This window comes from Populus alba, chromosome 18 (genome assembly GCF_005239225.2).
Source record: "Populus alba chromosome 18, ASM523922v2, whole genome shotgun sequence".
In the NCBI taxonomy this organism is placed as follows: Eukaryota; Viridiplantae; Streptophyta; class Magnoliopsida; order Malpighiales; family Salicaceae; genus Populus; species Populus alba.
In genome coordinates this window covers 12,313,998-12,334,409 of record NC_133301.1, presented here as the reverse complement: position 1 = coordinate 12,334,409, position 20,412 = coordinate 12,313,998, and the positions used below count along the sequence as shown (strand labels likewise).

The 20,412-nt window shown below is 31.1% G+C and overlaps 1 protein-coding gene across 2 annotated transcripts; it reads right to left on the bottom strand.

The window, feature by feature from the left end:
• Positions 1 to 10,959: 10,959 nt before the first annotated feature.
• LOC118034397 (uncharacterized) lies at positions 10,960 to 14,315 on the bottom strand. Of its 2 annotated transcripts, none has more exons than XM_035039679.2 (6): positions 14,005 to 14,315; positions 13,492 to 13,776; positions 13,213 to 13,386; positions 13,011 to 13,117; positions 12,285 to 12,619; positions 10,960 to 11,791 (listed from the first exon to the last, which is right to left on the bottom strand). In XM_035039679.2, the coding sequence occupies exons 1-6, from the start codon at positions 14,170 to 14,172 to the stop codon at positions 11,175 to 11,177; spliced, it is 1,686 nt and encodes a 561-aa protein (XP_034895570.1). In that variant the 5' UTR covers positions 14,173 to 14,315; the 3' UTR covers positions 10,960 to 11,174. The 2 variants fall into 2 exon arrangements, with proteins under 2 accessions (XP_034895570.1, XP_073262499.1); XM_073406398.1 differs by having other exon boundaries at positions 13,492 to 13,754; positions 14,005 to 14,147.
• Positions 14,316 to 20,412: the final 6,097 nt, after the last annotated feature.

The following is a 20,412-nucleotide window of genomic DNA, read 5'->3' as shown; positions in this document are numbered from 1 at the left end:
TATGGTTTTGGTTTGTTTTTAGGATCGAGGACCAATCATTTAAACCGAGGGGTATCATTTAGACCAAATGGTTTGACTTGATGCTTAAGGTAGCATGCTTCTCTTTTAGCTTTCTGGGTTTCAGCCTAGGTAAGGCTGCAGAAGTGTAATCGTCATAAATCCATTCATAAAGGCATGGATGCCTACCTAAGACGGAATTGAAGAAGTGTATTTAGCCTCGGTTTTAAGATGTCCTTGGCTGAATGCTACCTCTAAATGGGTGCTGGAGAAATCAACTCTGGTTTATTTTTTTCTTAAAATAATATTATTTTTTTCTTTTAAAATTCTCTGAAATTATCCCATTAACCCGGCAGGTTAATATCAAAACTAGATCAAATTAGAAACTAACTTAAATAAGGTTTCAGGATGTGGGCTTGCCGAGTCAATTGTTTTGCCAAACCAAACTTAATTACTATGCTTGGAAGCCAGATTTCCAAATCCAAAGAGCTAGTAATTTGACAGAGATGTGCAAAACCCCAGATTCTGTCATTGATGATTGTTTAGGAGACCCACCTAATTGAAAATATATACAAAGGCTCGGATGAATTGCATATCGTCCACTCCTTTGTTTCAGAATGTAGAAATCTCATAAAGAAATTTCAATTTTTATTTAGGATGCCTTTATTTCATGAAAAATATTTTCAGAAAAATGATTTATTTTTCATTATTTGGACGTGATAAGAAAAATATTTGAATATAAAATAAATGATTTGATAGTAATAAAATGAGAAAAGTTGCAATATTTGTGATTAAAACAGTGATGGTGGTTGTTATAGTTATGATATTTGTTGTATGTTTGTGGTGTTAGGACAATCATCTTTTTGGACTAGGATCTTTATAGGTGATGAGTGGAAAAAAAATAAGAAGTTCTTGATTTTTATAATGAAAAGGAATTGGAGTCGCCACCTAGTATTTTAATCACTAAAAACACTAAGAAGTCTCAGAGTCTAAATAAAAAGATTCATTATGTAAAGAAAAAAACATATCACTCTTAATACACCATACCTAAGAGAAATTGTATTGTTTATTTGTTTGATATAATTTAAGGTAGTTTTGTATTTTATAACCGTTGATCTGTCTAATAGCTAAAGTTGGCATCGAACCACCTTAGTAGAATGATTCATAGCTTTGTAGGTAAACCATAGCTATGCTAAAGACAAGCAAAATAAATGTACCTTAATATTTGTCGCGTGTGCACGGCTCGGCTGAACGTCGAGGTCAAGGAGCTGTTATCTAATTGTTTGGTTTAGGGTCATTAGAATACCTGGGTGGACTGGTCTTATATGAAATTCTAGCGTAAGGGATTAGTTGTGGTTAGGAAAAGTATTAGCATTCCTAGCATACTTTACATGAGGTAAATTGCATTGTACAATTTAGATGCGACTTAGAGTATGTTTGGTAGTGTGGTAGCGGTTGCTTTTCAAATAACTTTTCGTGTCGAAATACATACCAATGATTTTTTTTATTTTTTAAAAATTATTTTTAACATCAGCACATCAAAACAATCCAAAACATACAAACCATATTAAATTTTAGCAAAAAAAATAAAATAAAATTTTTGGGACCCAAACGGTGTCTTAAAGGTATTGATAGGTTCTTAACCAATGGTCCGTTTATGGCTTAAAATAAAGATTTATGTTCATGAATAAATATCATATTTTGAATTTATTATGGGTTTGTATACTCAAATAAATTCTTGTAGGAAACAAATCTATGTAGGTGCCATGAAATAATTCAACTATCCTGGAAGGCAAAAGGGTTTTCCACAACTCGTATATCATAATGAAAAATATCCTAATTAAAATTGGTGAGTATCCAAAAACATTATGAGAATTTTCTAATCAACTCATGTTATTTAAATATTAACCTACTTGTAGGTCCAATATTTATATCAGAACATTGAGCATTAATTCTCATAAATTATTTTTTAGGGTTTTTGAAATATTGACCAAGTTCTCATGAATTCAATAAACTGATTATTAATTATAAGAAATGCATTTTTTATATTTTTTAAACCAAAATATGACTTATTTTTTTAAGAGACTTGACCATATACACACAAAATAAAATATATTTTTTATTTTATGAAATGAAAAAATATTTAGAAATTTTTGAGATTTCGACGAAAAGCAAGAATTTTAATACCAGACTAACATCTTATAGTATAAGTCTATAACCCGAATATTAAATAAAATTACTGAAAAAAATGTGAAGGACCCATAAATAATTTTAAATTGATCCTTGAATTTTTTGGAATTTATTTAGGGCTTGTTTGCTTAAAAAACCATTTTTATTCAAAATAACATTGTCAAAATAGGTCTAAGGGTGTGTTTGCCGAACAACCCCTTAGGCCAAAAATTCCTCAACCTAAAAAGTAATTAACCAAACAAAGCCTTAGTACTTGACCTAGAACAAAACCAATTGGGTTGACTTGAAAACACTTGTTTAACCCTAAATCGAACCAAAAACCATGGTTTGACCCAAGTCAAAAGCAAAACAAACAATTAAACCAAATACAGATTAAAACTATAAAAACACAAAACATAAAATTTTCTAAAAATAAAACAGATTAAACACCAAGAACACGATGAACATCTAAACCAAAACCCAAAAAACACAAATTACAAACCAAACAAGTTTTCACGCAATCAAGCACAATGTTTTGTTTGTAATCATGTATAGATCAATAATTAAGCATCCATCTTCTTCAACTAACACTCAAAAGCAAAGATTTGATAAAAATATGCTTTGGAAGTTGAAAGAACCCTAGAATCTAAATGTATGATTACATGTTATTGTTGCGTTTTAACCCTAAATTATTTGATATAGGTAAAAAGCTAATATGTATACGCCAACAATTAACCCAAAACAACTAAACAACAAGAGGCTTAAGATAAAGTTCATGCAAAGAACATGAACCTTGAATCTGAAAAATTTCGAGAAATTAAAAAACTAATGCCAAAACCCAAATTTGGCCTTCTAGACCTCTTAACACACTGTTTTTAGTTCTCACAAACCACATTAAGCATAGTTGAATCTATATAACTAACAAATATAACATGCATGGAGTTTCAAAGTTCAAAACTACAAAACTTAAACAACAAACATATTCATACTATTTAAATTCAAAACTTGATATTTTGTAACATTTAAATGCCAAAACATACTTGTATGAATCATTAACTTGCATTAAAAAAAATCAAATTGATCAATATGCTTCCAAAATCTTTAACTTATAAACAAAAGCAACTTACCATTTTATTACAAAATAAATTCAAACACCAATCAAAATATCCCAAATACATCATTAACATGCTATTGGGATAAAAACACAGAATAAAATAAGCATCAAAACCTAGAATCATGCCTTTAGTGCAAGTCTCACAAGCACATTATTAACCAAAATTAGAACAAACTATCATAAAGAAAAATTTAGCAATATAAAACATGCTTAAAACAAGAAAAAGAACAAAACAAACTCTGTTGAAAAACATTAGATTATTCCAACACCAAAATCAATCCAAAAATATAAGATGAGCTCAAACAACATCATAAGAGGTTTAAACATTAAGAAAGCATGAATAGACAGGCCACATGGACTTTACCCTGTGTCTTTTACATGATTATACCTTCTCAAAGCTTGCTGGATATGGACTGATGTTTTCCTTCTCTCTTTTTGTCCCTTCTTTCCTTTTATTATGTTTTATTCCAAACCTTTTTAGACCCTTGATATTAGGCTCTTGAACCTTCACATTAGGGTCTTTGCATTGTGTGTTTCTTCATGTTTTTCATTTATTTTTTCATTATTTTATTTTATTTTTCAAGGGGTATTTATAGGGTTTTGCAAGGGCTTTTGATGGGTTCCAACTTAGATTAATCAAAGCTTAGCTCTTTGATCAAAATGAGAGGGTTCTGGAGTACATTTCACAGTTATGAGCTTAATACCTATTTATCACCCTAGATGAATTGGAAAAAATATTCCACATGTTCTCAAATAATATTGATTGTAAATCATTGCATAAGGTGGAATGAGATTTGAAAAGAATTTCAAATCTTATTCCAAAAATCAATGACTATGGTATTGAGAACAAATATAATTTGACATAGTAGACACACTCCATGTTATATATATATATATATATATATATATATATTGAAATATTATTGATAAAATAATAATAATTACACTGAGAAACTAGTCATTAAAATGATAAGTCAAACCACCTATGAGTTTCCTAATATTTAGGGGATTATGACAAGTTGCTAAAAATTATACTTAATCTTAATATATAAGTCAATTAATTGTTGAATTGATAATAAATTAATTTATTTAATCCTATTTTATTTAGGATTATGATTTATATTTGAACCAACTTATTAAGGAACCTAATGCGTGACACATATAAAGAACCATTGATTAGAAATTAAAATGTGATGATTAATCAAGTATGATTTGATTGTAAATAAATTTTATAAATTGAGTACTATAATGTAATTAAAACAGTGGATTGCAATTCTAAACTATAATGTAATTTTTCCCTTAAATTATATAACATATATTATTTTAGGTTATCCTGATATAATATAAATATAGTAAAAACCTGACCCATTTCCATCCTTTAGTATCAATGGTTGTGTAGTTATGGTGTGGTGGCAATAAATATCAAAAGTTATAAGTTTGGTAGTATTATGAAAAACATTTTTCTTTTTTATTCAGGATTGGCTGGCATATTATTAATTAGAAAAACCCTAATTATTTAGGATTGTTTGCAATAAATATCAAAAGTTATAAGTTTGGTAGTATTAAGTAATTATTATAATTTTTTAGTTTATCTCCAACTCTATCTCTAGAGAAACCCTAATTTCTAGTGGTAACCACTCCGACTCCGAATATATTAAGATAAGCCTTGTAAGTTAACCAAGTCTACGTTTTTAAACTTCAAACGACAACAGAAATCTGATGTTGGTTGTTAACTAGCTAGTACTTCTCTCTTTAAATTTAATTGTTCTCTTCTGCTCCACCAACACAGTTTTTCCTGATCATGAATACTGATATGACTGAGGTGCAGAAGAAACAAAGGGTAAGTTTCTTTGGATTTTCATGTAGTAGCAGTGCGTGAAAATTTAGGGCAAATTACCATAACATCTCATGTTCCTTCAAGTGCTTCTTAATTAACCTATAATCTTGCTATCATTTGTACTTGAATTTAATCTGATTATTTTTCTTCCTTTTAATGTTATGCGCAAGCTAGTTGGTATAGGAAAAGAGGTTGTTCAAACAAAGATCAGACGAATACAATTATGAACAAAAGAAAGCTTACAGAGAATAAGAGAATAGCCGACCAGAGAGACAATAAAATTGGTTTGGTCTTAAGCATCCACCATGCAGAGGGCATAGACGACCCTAGCAACCATCCTTCAGTATTCAACATGAATTATTGTGTGTTGTTTTGGGTTTACCCCGATGATCAACTTATCCATATTCAAATTGAAATAAAGTTGTATTTTTGAAAGAAATATTTTGTTTTTGTTTTTGTTTTTTATGGACGGAAACTAATTTATTTAATACCAAAAAAGCACCTTACATGGAGTTCCCAATTCAAAATTAAATACGAAAGGATACAAAATGTGGGGAACTCAAAATTAATTAGAAAATGATCTTCTAAAAATTTGAAAATTTATGAAAACTCGACTAAGGCCATGTATTACAAAACATAATAATGTGTTTTAATAAAACTATTTTAATCAAGGTATTAACTCCATGCAAATTACTCACCAACTTAATAATCCGACAAACCAACAATCAAACATCAAATCTTATAAGTTTCACTAGTTATATTCAAATCACATACTAATTCAAGCAAATCAACACAAATCTAAACATAATTTATGCATAAACATTTAATGTCCAAATAGCAATCACAACCTAAGAAAAATAAATTAACAATTCAACATAAATTATCAAATCATCTCAAATCCCAACATACATCAAACAAAATAAATAGTGACCAAATAAGTTCAAAATTAAACACAACAACAACATTTTAAGAACTTATCCAATAAATAATTTAAGATTATGAATTAACCTTCTAAGGTGTTTAGTGTCTAAAAGCTACTAGAATTAAGCCAAAGGATCATGGAAAAATGGTGGCGTGTGAATCCACATGCCACAACCACTGCTGAAGGAGCATGAGTTGTAGGATCTGAAGCTATTATGTGTTCTCCTTGCTCCTACACTGGCGTTGAGACAAACAAATGTATGAGGAATGAGATCTTCTTAGTTAAATGTTCGATCCTTTTTTTTTCTTCTCTCTTTCAGTTCTCTCTCTCTATTAGTTCTCAACAGCTTCTTTCACTATTGTTGTTGGTTTTAAGTATGGTTGTTGGCGTTATCTTGTGGGATAAAATGAGTTCATGGTGGCAATGTGGTTATGATGTTGCCACAATCATCCTTGGCTGGTTTTCTTAAAGCTAAAAAGGCCACTGGTTGCTATATATTGTGGATGCTTTTGTTGTATCTATTAGTTGGAAAATAAGTGTTGCTCACCGTGGTTGGTTCCAATGGTGGCTATCGTAGTGGGGAAAGGGAGCTGCTGGTAGGTCAATGAGCGATAATAAAGAAAAATAAAATGAAAAGAGATGAGAGGGATTGTCCACTTGAAAATGAGAGAAAAGGGGATGGGCTATTGATTGTGGTGGAGAGGTTGAAGATGAAGCTTGGATTCTTTTAAAGGAGATGGTGCTTGTTTTAGGAATGAAGGCCATGGTAGGAAGAGATGCAGATTGATGGAGCCAGTGGGATTTCTTTTGTTTACTTTGTATATATGGCTGACAGTTATGAATAAAAATGGGTTTTGGGTTTTTTTGTGTTATATTTTTATGCTCTAACTAATTCTCTCCTCCTTTTGTGTGTGAGATTCTCTTATTACTTATAGACAAAAAAAAATTATATTTTTCCTCCTAATTTCTTGGTCTTGAAGCAAACTTGGTAACCAAGCAACCTAATTATGAAAACATTTTCCTTCATTATTCAGGATTGGCTGAAATATTATTAATTAGAAAAACTCTAATTATTCAGGGTTGGTTGCAATAAATATCAAAAGTTATAAGTTTAGTAGTATTAAGTAATTATTATAACTTTTTAGTTTATCTCCAACTCTATCTCTAGAGAAACCCTAATTTCTAGTGATAACCGTTCCGATTCCGAATATATTAAGATAAGCCTTGTAAGTTAACCAAGTCTATGTTTTTAAACTTCGAACGACAACAGAAATCTGATGTCGGTTGTTAACTAGCTAGAGCTTCTCTCTTTAAATTTAACTGTTCTCTTCTTCTCCACCAACACAGTTTTTCTTGATCATGAATACTGATATGACTGAGGTGCAGAAGAAACAAAGGGTAAGTTTCTTTGGATTTTCATGTAGTAGCAGTGCGTGAAAATTTAGGGCAAACTACCATAACATCTCATGTTTCTTCAAGTGCTTCTTAATTAACCTATAATCTTGCTATCATTTGTACTTTGAATTTAATCTGATTATTTTTCTTCCTTTTAATGTTGTGCGCAGGCTAGTTGGTATAGGAAAAGAGGCCGTTCAAACAAAGATCTGACGAATACAATTATGAACATAAGAAAGCTTATAGAGAACAAGAGAATAGCCGACGAGAGAGACAATAGAATTGGTTTGGTCTTAAGCATCCACCATGCAGAGGGCATAGACGACCCTAGCAACTATCCTTCAATATTCAACATGAATTACTGTGTGTTGTTTTGGGTTTACTCCGATGATCAACTTGCAACAGAATTCGTCTCAGGGTCACCAGATCTTGAATGGAACCAGAAGTATTGTATCGGATTAGACGAGTCCAGGGATTGCAGGTTTTTGCATGTTGAGGTGCTTAGGTGTGGATCCTCGTCCGAGAGCAGCCCAGGAACCTCTAATGGCACGAGACTGGTGGGTAGGGCTAAGATACCTCTACCAGATTTCTCAGGTAAAGCAGAAGGCCGCTATGGACTTGTGAGGCTTGAAGAGGACGGGTATAAAGCTCAAGGACACATTACTCTGTCAATGAAGTTGATCAAGATAGATCAAAGTTAGCTAGGGAAGATTACGTGGTAGAGGTTTCTATGATGAATTTATTTTTTCAAGGATCTTTTTCATTATTACGTACAAGACTAAATCTGATGAGTTCAATCAGTTTTAGATCTAATTTCTAATATAGATTTGTATAGTTTTGCAGCATGGTATTTGTTAATTTATTTATTGTTACTTGATGCATGGATTTTGTTTTTTTCTCTTGTCTAATCAAAGACAAATATACATGTTTAAGATGAAAATTTTTGTAGTAATCAAATTATAACTGTTATTTTTGGGCAACCCTCTCAACAATTAGAATATCCATTCAAAGAACACGGGGACTAGTTGAAGCAATGAGCCCCTCAATCTATGGAGACTCGCTATTTTAATTTAAAATAATGAAATTTTTTTTTTTTTAGTTGGAACTTTAATTAGGTGGTTCTCGAAAAAGATAACAAATCGTTTTTTCCTAGAGTTGATACTAAAAAGAATATATAATTAATGCCGATTCAATCATGGTTTAATTACGATTATAGCTTCCATATTTGTATATTTAGAGGATAAAAAGAAAAGAAGAGAGTCAAAGCAAAGAAAAAGCAGGGATTCAAATCAAGATGTCCCCAGTATCCTTAGTCAAATTACAAAAAGAAAGTAGAGATGAAAAATAAGAAATTAATGTTGTATCTTATTACCTGTAGTTGGATTTTCAAGTCTTTGAGAAATGCTTCAAATTTCACATGAACGTGGATAGAGATATGAGAATAAACAAATTATATCACTTTTCATGAGAATAAAAGTAATAATAATAAAAAAAAGATTTCTTTTTACTAAGAGCATTATAAAAACTCTGTATAAGACTTGTATAAATAAAAGGATATAAATACCAATTGAGATACAAATTCAATAATGCATTCATAAAAACTTTATATCTTAATGATCTATTCCCGTATAAAAAAAAAAAAAAAAGTAAAAAAAACCTTGATAAAGGAGTATTACTTCCTTAATCAATTTTTAAATTCTTAAGTAATAGAAAAATATAGAAATTCATAAATAAAATAATTGAGGTATTATTATTTTCGTGGGGAAGTTATCGTGTGTAGGGAGAGAAAATAAAAAAAAAATAAAATAAAAAAAAGGGCGTAAAAAATAAATGGTAATGGAGAAAGGGAAATATTCATCATCTTTTTAAGGAACCATGTGTAAGACTAAATCACAGGAATTGCAACTAATTGCATTGAAATTTGACTTAAAATAAATCTCTGCCAACCTCTGGTCAACTCAATTTTGTTATCAATAGATATTGTTTTTTATTTTTTTTAATAACTTGGCAATTTTTTATGGGTACTTAATTAGCAATTTTACTGTGTTAAATAAAGCAAAAGGATCAATTGTCCCTGGTTAATTGCATGATGACTACTTGACCATTGAAAAAGATTGAAAACCAATTATTTTTTTTTAAGAAAAGCAAAATAGTAATTATATTGCAGGGATGAATAGTAAATTAAATCTAAGTTCTCACTGAATTTGTCTTCCTATTTAGCCTTTTGTTTTGTTATTATCCATCTTTTCAATCACTTGTGCCGTCATTAGAGGTGATTCTTTGGTGAAAACTTTTACTTTGATATTTTAAAAATATAGTCGTATTTTTTTAAAAAAAATATTTTTTATATTAAAATACATTAAAATAATTATTTTTATTTTTTAAAATTACCGGTACAAATTAATTCACGGTCCCTCAACAGTCAAGATTTTATGAGTTCAAACTTCAAGATTTTGTGGTTCATTAATACATTCTTCCACACACAAAATCCGTTGCTATGGCTTCCATAGCAACGAATTTTATATCCATCACTCTTTTAAATTGTTCTTTGTCGGAATGGTTTCGTTTCGTATAAATATAAATATCTTATAAACTTTGATTTCATATAAATATGATGTCATATGAACATGCAGGGAATTGATCAGGAACCAAAATGTCTGCGTCAAAATTCATTGAGACAGGTATATCTAATTCAAGAAGAGTTGTCCACGTAAGGGATGATAATGGTTACTCGTGGGTTGATTTTTTTAATATTTATATCTTATTTATTATTTTTTGAGTAAAAAATTTAGATATTCATAAGTGTTATATTATTATTTATTAATTAATAAAAAATAAAATAATTAATATATATATTTGAAGTATCTAAATGTATTAATAATTAGGTGAAGAAAAGGACATCCGCTTTGTCTTCAAGAACAAGTCCATCCCGTGCCAAACGGCGGCGCCATCGCCGAAGAAGTTTCTCCCTGGAACATCATATCAAGTGGAAATGGTCTTTCCGAAGGATTTCTTTTGATTTTCTTCACTTGTTGTTTTGGAAATGTACTATGCTGTAAACATCACTTATTTTATCACTTTATTTTACCGAACCCACCAGCATATGCAACAAAAATAAAATATGAATTTATATGAATTTTAAGTAGTATAACTCAATTATTTAAGTTTTAGATTTTTTTTTAAAAAAATTACCAGTTAAAATCCCACAAATATATGGTCTTTAATTTTAGGATCCGTAAAATTAATCGAGATAAATACAAGTTGACTTGAACACCCGTATTAATAAAAAAATAACCGGGTTACAAAGCTCTAGTAGCAAACGCAATGGCATGAAAATCAGCAAGATTCCTACCCTCGAAATAAATTTACCAGTTCTGAGGGCTGATAGCTCTTGCAGTCAGGGGGGATGAAAAATAGGGGAGAAGATCAACGTTATAATAATGTGATTCAAGGGAAATGAACGGTTACAGATAAAGATTATAATGTAATTCACGGGAAATGAATGGAGATGAATACAGCTAAAACTACGTAAGATTTGTACATGTGCTTTTATAATGATTCTTCATTAAACCAGGTTCTGGAACCTCAGTGCTTTCCCGAGGTTCAAACTAATGGTAACATCTGCTTGGACGCATTAGATTAATATTAAACAACACAGCAAATCTCCATTCACAAGTTGAGACAGATCAACTATCTAGCTTGATTTTTACCATTTTCTGATTATTAAACAACACAATTCACTATCTATCTTGACTGTAGCCATCTTCTTCAGAAATATTGAATAAGAACTTTGGAAGAGATGCTATTCGAGGGAGATGAAGTAGCAGGTCCCCGAATGAGTCTTTCCTTGACATTCCTGGTGTCGGCTTGCTGCCAGAAATATCCTTGCTACTGCTACCTTCAGAGCCTATGATATCACCTCTAACTTTATTCTCATGAAATGATTCATTGGTGTGGTTTAGCAGAACACCCTTCCCATTGTTAGACTCTTCAAAGAAACTTTCCCCGTTACCCTGCAAGTTCTGGGTTGAAGCAGGGTCCTTCTGCAGAAGGCAACAGAGAGAGTTGACCCTTGCCATGATCCCTTTCTCATCAGAGGATGTTGTTTGTTGGGTGTCGCTAAGAAGGTACTGTGCGATGTCCTCTAGTATGTCCTGGCATTCTGACCCATCAGCAGAAAAGGGTTGATTTCCAGAGGTCATCTGTTCTGAAATACAGTTCCCAATGTGGTTCATAAGATCAGTCATCGAAATAGAAGGGGGCAACCCTGGAACTTTAATCTGATCCCAGTCCCTTGGTGCTTTAGAATCAACAGCTTCACAAATCCCCCTCCCTTCAATTGCACGACTGTCCATCACTGGTACAAGATGATCAATCAGTGATAGTTTAGATTAGGAGGTAGATATGCACCCGTAATACTTGTAAGCTTTAGAAACAGATCCGAAAACATTCACAAGGCTTTGAACATCATTTCATAGGAAAAAGAATAATGCTAGGATCCTAGCTGCTATAGAAAAAAAAAAAAAAAAAAGAAGATAGAAACAGCAATACACATAGGGATTGGAGGTGATGTGACTGGAGACAAAACATCGTGCACCAAGGTTTTTAACTCTTAAGAGGAGATAGTGTGAAAAACTCCATACATATGAACCACATGACATCAAGCAAGAAGAGATTATGCAAAAAGTTCCAAACCTCTGAATCTTATGTGAAGTTCATTGCAGAAAGCACTTTTGCAACACTCGCACTTGGATATGGCCAGAATTTTTAAAAGGACTACGTTTAAAAAACTACCATAAATGACATCTTTCTTAAAACATATTGAAAGCAAAGTCAAGACTTCATCATACCTGAGCTGGGAGAAGGAGCTTCTCGGGACATAGGGTCTGATGTCGAAGCAGTGGGATCCCCCTTCTCAATCTCTAAGGAAGATGATTGAGCTGCAGATGGTGATGCTAGATCCTGGAAGCCAGAAACAACAGATACCTTAGCCGACTCCACTTGATTAAAATCTTGACTTTTTGAATCATCCAGATCCTCAAAAACAGATGGTCTCTGTTCAAAATATGGTGAATCCAAAATTATCTCTGGCTGTCGACTTAAGTAGTTCAAACGCATGTCACACTGGATCAACTTTTCAAAATGTTTATTTAACAGTCCTTCTGGACATTGCAGAAAATGTTGCCTACAAAACCACATCAACAAAAATTTGAGTATCAATGCCTCGTGGCTAAGAAAATCTCAAAATAAGTGCATCCTCCATGATTATATTATTTAAGAGTGATGTATTCAGAAGATTTGTACTCAATGTATGACATGTTAGCCTCAGTTTTCTGTTTGAATAACTACAAAAATGAAATATGAGGTGAAGAAAGAGAATAGATTAGTAACATTATTTTCTTCCAAATCAATTTACACAGTATGACTTTCTAAATGTGCAATGCAGAAGATTGGGCATTTTCAAAATACCAAAAACAAAAACTGGATAAAAATGGAAAAAAGAAAATCCATCACATGCAGGACACACCTACCAGTCAAAGAGTGAAAAACAGAGTAATATGGTGCAACTATCTTACTTGTGTATGCTAGCCTGTCCGTCAGTAAAATCTGCCGTTGCCTGCCACAAGGTATGTTTTCGGGGCTGTGGATTAGTTTCCCTGAAGAAGAGGGGCTGTCTGGCAAGCTGCATCATACAAAAAAAAAGAGTCCAGATTAGCACAGCCCTAGCCATAAAAACACCCATCGTTAAAAAACCAAACGAAAAAGTCAATACATTACCACAACATTCAATGTCGCAGGTTCATTATCAGGACAGTTTGCCTTGAGAGCCATAATATCAGACCACTGGATTTCAATCTTACTCTTAAGACCACCTTCAAGAACTTCCCAAACCAGCTTATGCTTTGCAAAGTAACACTTGGCCACCAAATCACCTTCATATCTCGATTTATACTGCCAAATTCAAATATATAAAAAAAAAAATCCTCAGCAACCTCTATACAATTAATTCACCACCAAAACAACAACACATACTAACAACAGAAAAACATTCATTACCTCCCAGCTCCCAATCCTCAAAATGGAGGCAGGGAAATTTGAAGCCTTAAGCTTGTCCATGGAGCCAGAAGCAGGTGCACTCTTACTCTCCTTCTTAACATCTAGATTCTGCTTCTCCGTCTCTTGAGTTTCGAGCGCGGAAGCATTATTCCCCTGAGTAAGCCTCATTTGAATCAAATCCAACAATGATGGGCTCTTCCTCAACTGCAATCCAAGCGGACTAGGCTCGTCTAACGGATTATATTCCGCAGCAGAAACCGGTACTGCATTAGCACCCGCACCCCACTGATCATCAAATTACCAACTAAACGCAATTAATAGCAATACAATCTCTATAACCATGCAAAATTAGCCCTAATTAAAACCCAAACAAAAAAAAAAAAACCTTGAATCTCCTAAAGTCTTTATAAGTTGACCCCAAAAATTAAAAAATTCCATTTCCCCTTGTTTTCTTGATTTTCTCAGAAATCAAAAACGAAAAAATAAAATGCTAAAAAAAAATCTAAAAATTACCTGCTGAATGGTTTGTGAAGCTTTGGATTGCTTGTGAAGAGGTCCATATTTTTCCTCTAATGGATCCTCTACGATCTCTAGCTTCACTGCTGCTCTTTTGCCCCGCGACGACGACGACGACGAACTCGACGTCGTTTCACGTTGTCCCTTCAAGTCCCTTGAATTCATCAACCACAAATCTTCCCCTGAGATTTCAAAGAAAAATAAAAATGATTTATTTTCTTCTCGGTTTTTTTTTTTTTTTGTTGAAGATCCCACGCAGGAAATATCGGAGAGATGATTTATAAGTGAAAACCCTAGGCCTAGAGAGAGACTTTTAACGGTGTTTTTTTTTACGGCTATCACCTGTGAGAACCCGTGTGTCACCTGCTTGTCTAGTGAAATTACGGGAGTAGGCTTGGGTTAGGAGAGCGAGTGGAGGTTGAAAGTGGAGGGTGGTTTGGGATTTTAACGTGGATTTAATACGCGCGTTGTAGCCGACACGTAAGAGTAATTGGATAAATTGTGGGGCCTGGTGATTCCTTAAAATGACGGCGGTTGTTGGTTTGGTCGGAAACGTGTCAATTGATCTGGAGGTTGCTTGTGAAGAATGTGTCCTGGAGTTGACACGTAGACTGGTGTGATGATGACAGGGGAGTAATTAGGGTATGGAAGGCTGTATAAGGTAGCTAGCTACATCTGCTCTTTCTAATTATTGTTAAGAGTGTTTAAATTAGTTGATTAAGGCTTGCAGTGTCAAAATTAGTAACCCCTAGGTAATGGGATTAAGTGTCAGAATCTATAGGAAGAGTTTGACAGCAAAGATTGAGTTTCAATGCTATAATTTTAGTAATAATATAAATATATTTAAGACGTTGTAAGGAATCTTCTTTATTTGCCAGCCTAATATGTTGTTAACATGGATGATAAATGAAAGTAAAGTTACCCATTATAGTTAGTTTAAGGGTTAGATTTTTTTTTTTAATAAAATCTCGAATTCAAATCTTATAAATGGAATATATCATTATTAAAAAAAATTTTATTTTTTGGTTAATTGGCCTTGCTCGATTGAATTAGTCAAGATCCAGGGAATTTTCAAATACTAAGATTCAAAAAAATATTAATAAAAATAAAGTTCAGAGGTGACAATGATTTTATTGAGAATTTACAGTCTTTTTAAATTGGTGATTAAGAAACTTTACGATGGGTTTATTTAAAAAAAATTTATTAATTTTTTTCTAAAACATTAAACTTGTAAAAAGTAATATTAAAAAAAAAAAAAAAGTAAAGTTATGGGGTGATAATGATTTTGTGAAGGACTACAAGTCTCTCAAATTGGTGATTAAGAAATTTTACAAGGGCTTATATATTTAGAAAAAAAATATTAATTATTTTTAAAACATTAAACTTGTAAAAAGTAAATTAATAAATGTTGATTGATGTATAAACAAGTGGAAATTATGATGATTGAGGGCGATAAGGTTCGCAAAACTAATAATATTTAATCTGTAAGTGCGGCATAACAATTATATGTTTAGAATAATGCAATAATCTCAGTCAAGATCCCTAGAACACAGAAAGCAGGAGGGCTAGGAGGAGATGCTTTTCTGATACCCATGGAGAATTTATTTTTCCTTAATTCTGTAAGTGGATAAGGTTCGAGTGTTCTGTTTGGAGAATGGAAAAACAGGCAATTAGTGAATGATAATCGCTTGCATGCATGCATGCATGGGAATGGAAATGGGATGGCCGTGTCCAATTAGACTACACAAGTGCGTGCGTGCGTGCGAGCGAGCGAGAGAGACTAGAGAGCATCACCAAGTCATTTGCCTGCCGAAAACGACCTAAAAGGTCATGAAATGGAATCCAAACCTCCTAAGTTGCCTATAAAGTACTCTCTCTCTCTCTCGCTCACTTGTACTACCATTTGTAAGATTCAATCATATCTCTCTTTCTTGCCTAGGCTCCACCACGACTCTTTGGGTTTTTGAGGTGTTGAAGTGTCCAATTTCGATTTTTCTTTATTAATATATATATATATATATATATATATATATTAATAAAATCTAAGGGAATGGGAAAATTATTGTACATGGAAACTCGAATTTTTAGTTTTTATTTTTATTCTTGTTTTTTTTATAAAATTTTTATTTATTTTTAATTTTATTATTAGATTCTAATTTGTTATGTATTGTTTTTTTTTTAATTTGGTATTTATTTTTTTGATTTTTTATTCTTTTCCTTGACCCTTTTATGCAAATTTTATGTCTTCAATTTTATCCTTCAATCTAAATTTATGATATATTTTTTTTTCAATTTGGTTTTTATTCTTTTGATTTCTATTTTTTTTCTTTTTTTATAAACATTTTATTTATTTTCAATTTCATCCTTCAATCTTAATTTATAATCTGTTATTTTTTTTATTCAAGTTTTTTTTTTCATCATTGACATTGTTTTTTTTTAAAAAAAAAATAGGGTTTTATGATTTTCTTTGTTTCCTTTTCTATCGAGTTATCTCAATCTTATTACCTGAGCTACGAGTTTAATGAGTTAACCCAAGTTGACTTTCCCTTTATTACTCAAGTTATCAGTTTGTTATGCTAACTTGATTTGACTCGAACTGATTTTTTATCCCCAATTTATTCCACTCAAATTTAATTGTCTAATTTATGATGTATTTCTATATTTTTTTTGTCGAATTAATTTTTTCAAATTTGATTTTTAAAAAAGGATCATGATCTCTTAATTTGGACAACAAGTATAACTTAGGTTGGCCCGAACCTCTTTATTATATCACCATGTCAAAAAAAAATTAAAAGTTATTTTACATATTTTTTGTTCCTTTAATCTTCCTTTCTTTTTTTTTCAATTTCATCCTTTAGATTTTTTTTCCTGTAATTAGTTATAAAAAAATAAATTTAAAATATATATAAAAAATATAAACCTATTGGATTCCATGACTCAAATTGTATATTCAACAAATTAGGCTATGAAATTTTGGTTGATAAAAGATATTGTCGTCTTAATTTTTTTAATAAAAAAATGTGATACAGAAATATTTTTAATCATTTAATTTATTTTGAATTGATCTTCATTATATATTGTGTTTTGGTTTTTGTTGGATTATTTGGTTTTGATTTTTTTTTTTAAAATCCAACCAAAAAAAAAATCCAAATCATATTATTATTGGTCTTCTAGCTTATTAGGTTTTATAACACTAAAAAAAAAAAACTCTCACAGAACTTAATATTTTATTTATAATTTAAAAAAATAATTTAACCTGCAGCAAAAACACGACTCAACAAGTAGTCCTTGAAAAGAGAATAATAGTTTGGCTGTTATCACTGATCATGATTCAAAAAGTCTATAGCGAAAAAAAAAAAAAAGATTAAAAAAAGTCTTACCGTGTCAAATTTTATGTCAAAGGATACATTTGTAGCGAAACTATTTGGGTCCCTAAAATAAATGTTTTTCAATCGAGTCCCCTATCTATTTAGCATTACGCAATTATTCCTCACCTTACAGTTTTTTTCCTTGAAATCATAAAAGATGTGGACTCGTGTTGCATTAAAGAGATGCCGTTAAAGCCGTTATTCGGATGACAAGGGCTATTTTGGATAGTGCGTGATAGATGGGAAATTGGGAATCCAATTGGATTTTTTTTCTCTCGGGGACAGAATTGAGAATGAAGTGATAGCCAGGGGACCAAAAATGCCATTTTTCCAATAATATATTTACAATAGAACAAGCTTCATCGGTCAAAACCTTTTTCCCAGGAGATGAATTTGGTGTTGCAATATAATTGACCGATAATAATTCAACAGCTTGTTTTTCTCAAAAATAAAAATAAAAATAAAAAAAAAATCAACAACTTGATGCTTTGTACGAAAATTCCATCCACAATAAAAGGATGAATCCGGCAGCCCACGATGCAGTTGCGATTTAATTGATGAAGTCATAATTGGTGGGTTTTGGATTGAGATCGAGACCTAGAAAAGTAAAAGCTCGAGCATCGAATCTTCCACCCTCAAATAAGAAATAAGAAAGGGAATCTTTTATTATTATTATTATTATTTTTAACATTTTTAAATTAAAATGATTTAAAAATATATAAAAAATAATTTTAAGTAAAAATTCAATTTTTTTAAAAATACACTTTCAATCATATTTAATGCTGTCGAAGAATAAAAACCCTATTAATTTTACTAGTTTGTTTCCAATACAATTGCTGATTTAGTCCCACCAGTAGATTGCATTGGTTTCCATTACATCATTACTTTTTTTCTATCAATCTCTTTCACACAATGAAAGATTCTTCTCGTAACACAAGACTTCCAAGTTTACAGAGATCAGGAATGGGAATTTATTTACATAGCTCAAAATTCAATTCTTTCCAAATAAAAAAGAATAGTTAGATTAAGAATCATAGTTGTTAAACTTAGTTTAACTTGTGAGTTGACCTGAAAAATTCATGATCTTAAATCTTATTAACTCTCTAAAATCTAATTGACTTGACTAGATTTTTATTGGTCTAGTTAACTTGGTAAAATTCTATCCAAACTTGACTGGTCAACTTCAAAGAATTTATTTTTAGAAAAAAATGATAGTGTTTTATTGAAAATAATTTATATAAATTGACTCGGTAACTCAATAAATGAGATTCTTTTTTGAAAAAGCCAAGGTAACCCATTTTTTTTTTCCAAAATGAATGGAAAATCTCATAGAAAGTAGGGGGAAAAAAGCAAGAAAACTTTTGGGGTTGAAACAAAAAAGAAGCTGGAAAAAGGATAAAAAACTAAGTAAATTTTGATGAATCTCTCAAACTCGTAACCCGTTAAATTTCATACCAGAGCTCAATTAAAAAGCTTAATTTCTGACCAGTTTAAAGTTGAAGAATGAAATAATTTAATTTAATTTAGTTAAAAAAAAATTTCTTTTAAAAAAGCAAGATTAAACAAAGAAGAAAAAAACCCCTAAGGCAATACTGAATCGATTAATATTGAAGGATGAAATAAATTAATTTAATCTAATAAAAAAAATTCATTTTAAAAAAGCTAGATCTAGCAAAGACAAAAAAAAAAAAAAAAAAAAACCCCAAGAAACCTGTGTTATTCTCAAAATAACTAAAACACCTTGTAGAAAGCTAAAAAAATACTAGAAGATGAAATCGAAAAAAAAAAAACAAGATTAAAAATAAAAACCAAGCAAACCCGAATTAATATCTCAAACTAACAACCCATTAAGCTCTAGATATGGGCTCAATCAAGAAGGTCAACACCTGATAAATTTAATGTCGAATGATGAAATTACAAAAAAAAAAAAATCAAACTAAAAAAATTTTCAAGGTAAAAAACACAATAAAAATAAGGATCAAATTCAACTAGAAAAAAACTAAAAGAGAATGAAATTGAAAAAATAATAATTTAAAAACCATTTTCAATAAAATAAAAAGAATAATAATTAAATTTGATAGATGAAAAAAAAATCATGAAAGATGAAATTAAAAAATAAATTCTAATTTTATAAACTATTTTAAATTAAAAAATACTAACCAAAATAATAAAAATTAAATCTAAAAAAAAAAACTAATTGAAAGGTTGCATTGCATTGTTTTAAACTCAACTTGTTTTTCTAGAATGAAAGAAAAAAAAAGGAGAGAGAAAAAAAGAAATGATCGTTTACAGAGAACCAGAGTTGATGAAGCCACAAGTGTCGTTTGGACAGGTAGTGATCATCAAGAGGATTCTGTTGCTGTTTTGAAAGCCATCGTATGGCCATGAAAAGCCTCTGCAAGTGCCTCCACAACTTTCCTGGAGCTCCGACACATCTCCTTATAAATTATTTAAATAATATTATATCTAATTAAAAAAACACACCGGCCCCTTTGCCAAACCAATTATTAACGAAAAACAAGAAAAATACATAAATACCAATTTCCTTTTTTTTTTTTTTTTTTTTGGATGCTAGGGGCAATTTCAATAATTTACTATACAATTAAACTTGAAAAGATAAAAATACCTCCGAGTGAATGATACATGCCATCCTGCTTTTAAGAGTTAAACAACCATTATACTGTGCAAAAACATATAGATGATCTTTTTAGCTTTTTTAATGTTAGAAAAGAAAGTCACCCTCTAAGCATGTAATCTGTATTAAGTATCAATTTTGTTTGTTTTTTTTTAAGTTTCAAGGCTAAAGATGTGTTATTTCATTTAGGTGTGTAATTTCCGTGATTTCAAGGCTAATTAGATGCATGCATTCAACTTCTCTGTTGACATTTTTTATGGTGTTGTCATAGGTTCATAGCCAGGGATCAGGCCACCTATGCATGGCGAGAAAAAGGAAGCCCAAACGGTGGCTCCCATGGTTCTCTAGTTCTACTGACGATCATTCTACCTGGCAAAAAGCTCAGGATCCTCAAGCTGCATC

Bases quoted from the DNA above. Each gene is read 5' to 3' on its own strand.
- LOC118034397 (XM_035039679.2), bottom strand. From the start codon at position 14,172: ATGAATTCAAGGGACTTGAAGGGACAACGTGAAACGACGTCGAGTTCG. The intron at 13,387-13,491 runs GTAATGAATGTT...TGAATTTGGCAG, and splicing joins TGAGGATTGGGAGCTGGGAG to TATAAATCGAGATATGAAGG. The intron at 12,620-13,010 runs GTAAGATAGTTG...GTGGTTTTGTAG, and splicing joins GGACAGGCTAGCATACACAA to GCAACATTTTCTGCAATGTC.